General features: G+C 38.0%; 1 protein-coding gene across 1 annotated transcript; it reads left to right on the top strand.

The window, feature by feature from the left end:
• The first annotated feature begins 1,144 nt into the window (after positions 1–1,144).
• Positions 1,145–10,181, top strand: LOC132386999 (galanin peptides-like). Its single transcript, XM_059959355.1, has 5 exons — positions 1,145–1,277; positions 1,375–1,455; positions 2,537–2,594; positions 6,408–6,494; positions 9,965–10,181. The coding sequence occupies exons 1-5, from the start codon at positions 1,272–1,274 to the stop codon at positions 10,021–10,023; spliced, it is 291 nt and encodes a 96-aa protein (XP_059815338.1). The 5' UTR covers positions 1,145–1,271; the 3' UTR covers positions 10,024–10,181.
• The last annotated feature ends 649 nt before the right edge of the window (positions 10,182–10,830 follow it).

Raw genomic sequence — 10,830 nt, 5'->3', positions numbered from 1 at the left:
GCCACATTTGATTCAGCCCACAATAGTAGTGTCATCAGCAAACTTGAATATGGTACTGGAGCTGTGCTCAGCCACGCAGTCATAAGTGAAAAACAAGTAGAGCAGGAGGCTAAGCACACAGCTTTGTGGTGCACCTGCACTGATGGAGATTGTGGAGATGTTGTTGCCAATCCAAACTGACTGGGGTCTGACTGAGGAAAAATCCAGGCTCCAATTACACAAGGAGACATTGAGGCCAGGGGTTTGGAAATTATTGATTAGTTTTGAGGGGATGATGATGTTAAATGCTGAGCTATAGTCCCTGAAGAGCATCCTGATGTATGTATCTTTGCTGTCCAGATGTTTCAGGATTGAGTGAAGAGCCAACGAGCTGGCATCTGCTATGGATCTATTCGTCCAGTAGGCAAGCTGGAGCAAACCCAAGTTGCCTGTCAGGCAGGAGCTGATATGTTCCAACACTGGCCTCTCAAAACACTTCATCTCTGTAGATGTAAGTGTAACTGGGATCCCTCCAAATTTTTTGCATCTCTTGCATTTTAGTAAAAGGAAGGGTAATATAAAAGGGGCAAACAATCCACCAGAGGGGACGGTTACCTAATATTGGAAAATTCAATCGTTATGCCTTTGGGCTGTGGACTACCTAAGCGGAATATGAAAAAGGAAAGGACTGGTAACAATGACCTGGATCTTCCAAGAATTTAGCTGGAGGAATTTTTGTTCACCTGACGTCTTTCTGTCAAACAGATATTATTAAGTTCATAATGTGTAATTTTGGACTCGATACGTTGTTTTTAAAGTGCCTGCCATCAAGTGAAAATATTCTGAATTCAAAAAACCGTATGTGGATCAGCACACTGTAACCCATTTAATCTAGCGGATAGCGTTTCCTCTTTGAAAATGATTTGCAACAAAAATCCATCTGGTTTTAAATTGTTCTTTTTGCATGAAGTCGACAGGGGATTACTGATTTATTAGTCCGGGGGTGGGAAGTAAAGATATATTTTGATACCTAATCCTGACATAGGTATGTGTTCGCAATTTATTAACTTATAATTTAAAATACAACTCGTGACGCGGACGAGGGCTTGATGATGCTTTTTGCTTCCCGTATAAAGTACGCCGTTAACTCCAATCTTTCTGAGAACTTCGGTGTTTAGGGAGTTACTATTCCAATCGAAAGCCAACGGTGTTAGTTTGGTAACTCTCGGGGTTCAATCACTGAAAGGATTCAAATCACTGAGTTCGGAAGGAAACAAACATACGACGACCAAATGAAGGTAAGATCACAACAGTCAAAAAATAATCATTTTCAGTTTAGTTCTCTCGAATCTTTGCTGAGGAATCTTGATCTTTTAATCCACTCTCCGCTTTCAGATGCCGAGCTCCGCCAGCTTTCTGTGCGCATCCCTCGTTCTGTGCGTCGCCGTCTCTCATTCGCTTGGGCTTGTTCTCTCTGTGAGTTCTTTACATTTCTAGTTCCTACTTTCAGTGCTCCCCAATTTCAGTGCATTTCGCCAGGTATGGAGAGGAATAAATAGTTGGTGTTTCAACCAAGACCCTTCTTAAGGACTACCCCCCCCCCCCAACCTCTCACACCACCAATTTTAACTGTTGGTGGAATAAAGGTAAAACCTATGCAATAGCCACCCAAATAGGTGAAATTGCCAGCGGGCCAGTAACCTGGAACAGAGGTCCAGGTAGGTGTGAACCACATTCAAACATTAAAAGATGGCTTGCTGGCAATGTGGTTGTTTCTGGTAAAATACTGGAACAGGCATGAACAAGGATGCTCAAAGCACATCTCAGCATCTGGGGAAGCATTCTTGCTCCTTCTACCATAATGTAGTAGTAAAAGTTAATCATAAGATATTTGCTTCTGTTTTCAAATCCTTCTCTTATTGTATTCATTTGGCAAGAAAAGTCAAGAATCTTCTTTATTTTCATTTAAATGACAGCAACAACATCAAACCATTATGTCTATTTATTTCTAATCATCTGATCAAAAGAATGGACGCAAATCGGGATTGTCTGAAATAACTGCGTAAATCAGCATGAAATTCTGAAGACACTCAGGTCAAGCAGATTCTGTGGAAAGAGAAAAGAGCTAACATTTTTGAGAAAAACAATTACATCATTTGCTTTAGATGCGATATTTATCCTGCAAATATCAGAAACATTTAAATTACAAAGCTTGTTAGTGATTTCTGGAGCGAAGAACTTTGCACTAATGGGTTTTCCTTACTGTCTTTTCTGGAGGCAGTGAATTAGCTCTGTTGGTTCTCAGCAATTGGCCTAATTATCTGCAGGCAAGGTTAGATGTTGAGCTGAAAATGCTGGCTGATCCCAAGAATTCAGCCTTGTATTCTTCCTTTGCAGCAAGTTTGATTCTGTATTGGACTTTGCCTTCAGTTTTTAAAGCATTATTAGCTTTCTTGTTTTCCACAGCTGATGCTTAATTTTGTAAATAGCAGTATATTTGGTATTATTTAGGTGCACTAAAAACCACTGTGAAGATAATATCTAAATATTTCTTCAGGAGGCAAAAGAAAGAAGGAATTGGACATTAAACAGTGTAGGATACCTACTAGGAGCACGTGAGTATGCTATGCAAATAGTACAAACACTCATCAATTACTACTTAATTGAGAAATGTCTCCCTGAGGACACCATGTGTATAAATGTCTGTCTCCTGCAGACTTCATCATGATCATCATGACTCCAGTATTTCTACTATTTTTAAATGTTTCTTAATTGTACCTATGATTTTTTTAAATGTTCTATTGCTGAGCAGCAGTGAATCATCTGATTGGCCTATCAAAGTTCTCTTATCAGCATTTCTGATCTGGCTATTGCTCACGATTGCACTTAATATATTAAAAAAATGTCAGTTGTTGTACTCTCTCCCGAGTAGTAATGTACTCGGTCAATGAAATATCTTGGTAATTTTGCCTTCAGCTAATTCTTGCAAACTACAGTTCTACCTATCTGAGTTTCTGGAGAAGCCAACTAAGGCAGGTCGATGACAGCAGTTTACTTCAAGTAATCTGCATGGATATTAGCAAGTCTTCTGACATGGTCACACATTAACAAGCTGGTCAGAAAGGGAGTCAAGGAAGTAGCTTGTTGGGTTGAAGCAAATGGTAACGGATACTGATGAGTGTTTTGTGCTGGGAAAGCTGCTGCCAATCAGGTTTCATAAACCTCAGTCCTCAGCTGTTTATAACTTATGCTATATTATATGGGAATCAACCTTTTTCAAGTATGTATCCAAGTACATTCATAAGTGTTGAAGTTTAGTAATTCTTCCACTCTTTCAGGCAAAGAGTTCTAATACCTTATTCACTTGGGTGGATGTAGTTTCCTTCTGCACCATATTTACTGTGAACCTGTTTCCAAAACAAGAATGTCTGTCCTTGGGCATAGAGACCAAAACTTCAAATGAAGTTTGTTTCCTTATTTTTGTGCCAATCGCCTTATAGTGAAAATAAAGACTCCACTTGGCTTCTTGATAGTTTGGTGTCCCTCCATACTTACTTTCTAAACCAGCACACCAATATCTACCATTTCCCATTATTTAAGAAATACTCTATCTATTCTTCCTACAAAACCAAAATCTCACATTTCTCTTGTTTTCTCCTTGCACCTTACATTCACACCTACCTTGAAACCCCTCAACTAAATAAATAAGAATCTCAGACCAATTCACTTTGAAACATTCGGCCAGCCTGAAACTGTCTTCAACTGAAACCTACCACCAAACACATCTTTACCTCTCCACCCACTCCGTTTTCCACAAAGGTTGCTCCCTCTGTGATTCCCTTGTATATTTGTCCCTCTCCAGCAATCTCCCTCCTGGCACTGACCTCTGCAAGCATAAAAAGTGCTACAACTCCCCATTCATATCCTCCCTCACCTCTATTCGGGACCTTTCCAGGTGAGGCAACATTTCACCTGCAAATCTGTTGTGGTCATTTGCTGTGTTAGTGCTCCTCATGCCCCCTCCTCTATATTGATGAGACCTAATGCAGATTGTGGGACCGCTTTGCTGAGCACCTTCACTCCATTCGCAAAAGGCAGGATTTCTTGGTGGCCAACCATTTTAATTCCAAATTCTTTTCTTATTTCAACATGTTGGCCCATGGGCTCCCCTGCTGCTGTGATGAAGCCACTTGCAGGTTGGAGTAACATCTCATATTCCATCTGGGTAGCCTCCAACCTCCTGGCATGAACATTGTTGTCTCTAATTTCTGATATTTACCCCCTCCCCCTTCCCCTTTTCTTCAATTTCCCACTCTGTGCTCCTTTTCTCTTCTCCTTACCTATTTCCTCCCCTCACACCCCCCCCCCAGTCCACTCTCCTCTCCTGTCAGATTCCTTCTACTCAAACTCTTTACCTTTTCCACCAATCATCTTCTAGCTTCTGACTTCAGTCCTCCACCCCCACCCCACCACATAACTGGCGTCACATTTCACTCCTCCCCCAACCTTATTCTAACTTCTTTACACTTCCTGGTGAAAGGTCTCAGCTCAAAATGTCAACTATTTATTAATTTCCATAGATGCTGTCTGACCTTGCTGAGTTCCTTCAACATTTTGTTTGTGCCGCTCTGGCATCTGCAAAATCTCGTATTTATGATCTGCCAAACTGAAACCTACTTATTTGTTCATACGCTGTTTTCTGTCCTTCATCCCTGACATTGTGAACCCTAATGTAGCAACCTATTGTGCTACCTCTTGCAGAAATAGAAAACCCGGAAGAGTTCAGCCAGACAAGCAGCATCATGAGCTTGCTGTTACATGCCACTTTAATTCTCAATCCCAGTCCTATTCCAACTCAACATCAACTTCTTGTGTCAAGGCACTTTGCAACCCTCTGGAATGAATACTGATTGTTCCAACTTCTAAGAGTTGGATGAGACTGCTTCCTCATCTATTCCCATTATCATCTTTCTACCACTTTCTTGCCTTATTTCGTTCAGTCTTGCTAATGGTTAGTCATCATGTTCCTCATAATTTGATCTGCCTTAACCTTCTCTAGGTTTTTATCTTGTACCTCGCTCTTGCCACCCTCACCTTCACCCTCAACTCTGTTCTGGAAACTGTAAACCTTCCGCTTTCACCTATGGATGGGTTGCTGATGCTATGCATTGACTGATTTCCCCTTCTACAGATGCTGCTTATCTGGCTGAATTCTTCCAGCATTTTGGCTTTTGCTTCAGGTTCCAGCATCTGCAATTTTATTTGTTTTCCATTTTGTTGTACCTTGTCAGTTAATCTGGAGCTATTCTATCCACAAGTTCACCTTAACCATGTTAATTACATCTCAAAATCTTAACCAGATTTGCCAAACATTACTTTCTCTTTTATGAAACCAATTTTTCCTTATCCTAATCATATTTGTAAATGACTTTTTTAGCATTCTACTTAATCTGCAAATCTGACTCCAGGTTAGATATAAAAACAGGAAATGCTAGACACACTTAGTTGGTCAAGCAAAATCTGTGGAAAGAGAAGCTGTTTAATCTACTTAAAATAGATCTGTGTTGCGAACAATTATTTTTTGGTCTGATCTGAACATCAAAAAAGAAATAATGCTCACATCGGTCCAAAAGCACTACACAAAGTTTTAGAAACCTGGAAGCTTTCACAAACTATCGAAACTAGAGTTTGGGAAAGAGCAGGGTGCTGGCAGAGGATTAAGGGGTTGTGTGTGGCCAGGGGATTGGAGTCAAGTTTTATGGAAATGGGTGTTACAGTTTCAAGAGGAGACTGGATGGGGTTGAGAAGAGTCAGGGAGAGATCTATGAGATTATGGGGATTTTGGTATGAAGGGGCTGGGTGATTACTAATATAAGTAGGAAAATAACTGCTTACTTTGAGGAAGATTGGTGATTTAGTTAGACTTGCTATTAACTACAGTTAGCAGGCAGATCTGGGACCTTGAACCAACATTTGAAGAGAGCTCAGCTACAGATTAAGTCTGTTTCAACAAATGAAAGGCTGTGCTATATAATGAGTGATTTCACAGATATGTTTGATGGCCTCCATACATTTCCCTTCTTCTGGACTGAATATCTGGAAGTACACTTTGCACGTACCAAATATTCAATCACATTTTGGATTAAATTCACTTCCACATACATAAAATCCTGAGCATTACTTAAAAATACACAAGTATTTTTAGGTAACACCTTCAATGAAAGAAAGTGGGAAGCTGTACGGTAAAATGTCTTCATGAGTAATTATCTGGTTTAATGTGGCTTGCTTACATTTTAGAAAATAAGCACCATAATTTCAGAAAATTCAATAGCTATGAAAATTTAGACTTTATTGATATTTTGTAGTTGTAGGGGGACAATTTGAAGAATATATTTTCTGTTTCACATGATAAATTTTTTTGCTTACAGAGGCCATGCTTAATTATCCACACTTAAATAAAAAGCTCAACCCTATTGGCAAACGTGACCTGCAATTCGAAGACAACGTTAAACCTGGTACGAAATTAGATTTCTTAATTGATCTTACTGATCTTAACATGTTCATATTCCATTATACCTGGTGGAGGTAATGGAATAAATGGTAGCAGGTAAGTTGTCTGAAATACAAGCAATGTTTTCAATATTTCAGCAATTCCTAACATTTTTATTAAACTGAGGTTAATCTATTACAATATTTGTTTTTGAATCATGACCCTTAGCAAACAAATATTTTTTTTTAATCAGTGGAAAGGACTGCATTTAAAGTGTTAAAGTGCCAAACACATAATTGATGATTGCCTATTAAATTGATAATCAACAATGATATGCCGATGTTGTTGTTTTAAAGCTGGATATATTGGGGTTATCTACATTGCAGCTGACTAATTGTTCTAATTTAGGACCATTTGTTCTGATAAAATATGCTTCATATCTGGAATACAGTTTTACAATCTCAGCTCCATATTTAATGATAACCTTGGAATCGGTACACCTTATGTTTAAAAGATTGGGTCCTGAGTAAAGGGAATTGTCCTTTTATGGGGGAATGAATAAAATTGACCTGTGCTCACTCACTGAGAAGCATGAGGTACTTTCTGTGATAAATTCTGGGAGAGATTAACAGAGTAAATTCTGAGCAGCTGTTTCTTTATTAGTTGTTGGAACAGGGGTCAAAATTTTCCTTGATTCTCTACAAAGATAGTCAATCCTTTGAGTTTTCTGACAAGAGTTTTGAATACTCTGTGGTTGAATGTATTCAAGGTGAGATTGGTAGCCTTCCAGAAGATAAGAAATATCAAAAGATTATGGGGATTGTAGACAAAAGTGGATGAGTATCAGGGACGCGCCCTTACTCAGGGCACTCATGTCTTTAATTATTTTATGTTCTATTTCTCATTTTGCTGAAAAATTATGAAAGAATATTTATAGACTAAACAAATCCTCACAAACGTTTTCCAGGTAGCTTACTACAAACTGTCACTGATGAAACTGCTGCTCATCTAGCCATTGAATTTCTTATGTACTTGCACCTAAAAGGAAAAATATTTTATATTGTAAGTATAGTTAATTTAGAAATATATAAAAGAAAGGTAGGGGAAACAATATGTCATGATTTCATTGACTGAAGAAACTATTTGGTGAATTGTCACCACCTTATTCAGAGATAGTGCCACAAGAGATCAAACCAGTTGACCCTTTGGGTGATATACAATTACTGTATAGAATAAAAAGAAATTCCTAGTTAACTCTTAGATACTTACTAGATTTGTTATTTTCACCTGGCAAATTATTTAATTTTATTTAATCCGATAAAAGAGCAATTCAGCAAAAGTGAACGTCAACATGTTGCAGAAAATATCTGAATCAAAAGATGGTGAACGTGATTTACAATTCCAGGAACTGTTCAAGCAAGTTAAGTTATTAGGTAATGAATTAGAGATCAGTTAAAATGAAGATTTACTTCACCATTGGTGAATACAGAGTTTGAATGGATAAGTTCTGGGGAGAAATTGCAGATAAACATGTGGATCTTAAGTAGAACTAACTGTAATTGATAACTGCAAATCTCATTGATTGTAGGTGTATAAGCAAGTGAGCCAGGTCTCAGATCAGAAGCTTATCATGATTATTTATGTCAAAAGACAGAGGTTCATATTTCTTTCTTATTTTGTGAATTAATGCAAACTGCTAGAAGCTAAATAGCACATATTATTTAAAAGCATTCTCGTCTCAAAAAATGGAAGGGCCCAATGTATGATTGCTAAAGCATTTTTAACTATACTCAGTAGCCACTTTATTAATTATGATAGTGGTGTGGTGTCTGCTGCTGTAGCTATTCACTTTAAAGTTCAACATGTTGTGCATTCAGAAATGCTCTTCTGCACACCACTGTTGGAATGCATGGTTATTTGAGTTACTGTCACCTTCCTATCAACTTAAACCAGTCTGGCCATTCTCCTGTGATCTCTCATGAATGAGTTTTGTCCACGGAACTGCTGCTCTCTGGATGTTTTCTTTACTAGAGATTGTTATGCATGAAAATCCCAGCAGATTAGCAGTTCCTAAAATACTCAAACTACCCTGTCTGGCACCAACATCATACCACGGTAAAAGTGGTAAAAGTCATTTAGATCACATTTCTTCATCATCCTGATGTTTCATCTGAGCAACAACTGAACCTCTTGACGATGTCTGCATGCTTATACATATTTAGTTGCTGCCATGTGATTGGCTGATTAGCTAGCATACGATTCCATATCAAGCAGGTGACCCAGTGTTCCTAATAAAGTGGCCACTGATTGTATGTTGAGCCAGAGGTGCTGAATGGATGATCCATCTTGCTTCCCTCCTGATTTTTCCATCTGAGAAGCACTATTCAGCCAATTCAGCTCATGTCACTGATGTCAAGAAATTACCAAACAGCAACACTAGATATATAGAAGGTCACAATATCATACAGATTCTGAGCGCTAGTTCTGAAGACATTTTCCAGAACAGGCCACATGGATAATGAAACTATTCCACTACTGCTATAATACTATCATCTGATGAAAAATGTGGGAAATTGTCCAAGTATGTTCTATTCCAAAAGGAAAAACTGAAACCAATTAATTACCCAATCACCTCTCAATTCCACTGAAAACTGGAAAATGTACTATCAAGCATTATTACCTGTCTGCCAAAGGATGACAATTTGTTTTGCTGAGACCAATCAGCTCCAAAATTGAAAAAAAGTACTTGTTTGTGTTTTTTTTTTGTTGAAAACCTGGAGGACTGATTTAGGATATCAACTGAGTTAAAACAAGAGGCTGAATTTGAGTCAGTGGCAAGAGAAAAATATTGGCCTGGTCTGTTGTTATTGGATTCTTCTGCACAATTGATTAGTTACATTCAAACCAGCTGCATTAGTTAAAGATGAACAGTTTAATAAAAAGCAAACACGAGGAAATCTGCAGATTCTGGAAATTCAAACAACAACACACACAAAATGCTGGTGGAACACAGCAGGCCAGGCAGCATCTATAAGGAGAAGCACTGTCGACGTCTCGGGCCGAGACCCAAAACGTCGACAATGCTTCTCCTTATAGATGCAGCCTGGCCTGCTGTGTTCCACCAGCATTTTGTGTCAGTTTAATAAAAATATCAGTTCAACAGAGGAGAGAATAATTTGTTTATTTCAGTCAGAAGAAAGTAATATCTGATTTGGATGATGCTTTTTTAATATTGCAACATGTGAAGGGAACATTACTCTGAAAAATTAAATTACCACAAATCCTGTAATTGAACTTGTAATTACACTGGACACTAGAATTTTAAAATGTTCGATTGTTCTATGATGAACAAGTCAGATGAGTTTAAAAAAGCAGGAAAATTGGTGTAAAGAACTGAAGTCAATGTATGTCGCTTGGGAGTAACTGCAATGAACACAGCTTCCAAACATTAGTTCATTGTGTGAGCTTGACCTATGAACATATTATTTATTTCAGAAATGGGTGTACTTGACGAATTGCTGTCACTGTCTTCACCTGAACTCGGCCAGTCATAATCCATTAGGGCCGACTTTCTCGAAAGTGACAGCGTGGGATTATCAACTGCAACTTGAATAAATCCAATGGTATTCATGACAATTTAAGATAAACTATAATTAGATGTTTGGAAATATTAATTTGTATTACTTTTGTTGCTTTGATCTCAATACCAATACTTTTTTGTGCAATTGTTTGTTTCCTCACTGGGGAAATCTGTAGACAAATAAAATTAGCAACTGCAACTTCTGAATAGCTTGGGATTTTTTTTTCCACATGACACAAATCTTGCTGTGCTACAACAGTACTGAAGTAACAGTAACCAATGACATTGATTCAAGAATGCATTCCAGCCCTAAGAAAAATTAGCAACTCACAAACAAGAGAAAATCTGCAGATGCTGGAAATCCAAGCAACACACACAAAATGCTGGAGGAACTCAGCAGGTTGGGCAGCATCTATGGAAAAAAAGGTACACTCAGCACTTCGGGGCATAGATGTTGCCTAGCCTGCTCAGTTCCTCCAGCAATTTTGAGTGTGTTGCAAGAATTAGCAACTAGCCATTTTTTCATATTTCTCTTCCTAATACCCTACTAAACTAAATAATACTAATGCATACTTTACATTACAGTAGGTATATAATTTTTAACAGAAGTTACAGAGCGATAAACATCAAAGTGATTAGAATAGTATTAAAATTGTAGCAATCAAATCACATTGATTCTGTCAGTTTGTTCAGGAATAACATAGAATATATAATATATTATACACTATATATATAAAATGCAAGCTTCATAATCTGAATGGCAATATATCTCTGCTAGAAA

Source organism: Hypanus sabinus, unplaced genomic scaffold (assembly GCF_030144855.1).
Source record: "Hypanus sabinus isolate sHypSab1 unplaced genomic scaffold, sHypSab1.hap1 scaffold_1461, whole genome shotgun sequence".
NCBI lineage: Eukaryota > Metazoa > Chordata > Chondrichthyes > Myliobatiformes > Dasyatidae > Hypanus > Hypanus sabinus.
This window is presented reverse-complemented; position numbering and strand designations above follow the sequence as displayed.

Coding starts and splice junctions, on each gene's coding strand:
- LOC132386999 (XM_059959355.1), top strand. Junction 1,456..2,536: donor CGCTTGGGCTTGTTCTCTCT/GTGAGTTCTTTA, acceptor ATATTTCTTCAG/GAGGCAAAAGAAAGAAGGAA. Junction 6,495..9,964: donor CGAAGACAACGTTAAACCTG/GTACGAAATTAG, acceptor TATTTATTTCAG/AAATGGGTGTACTTGACGAA.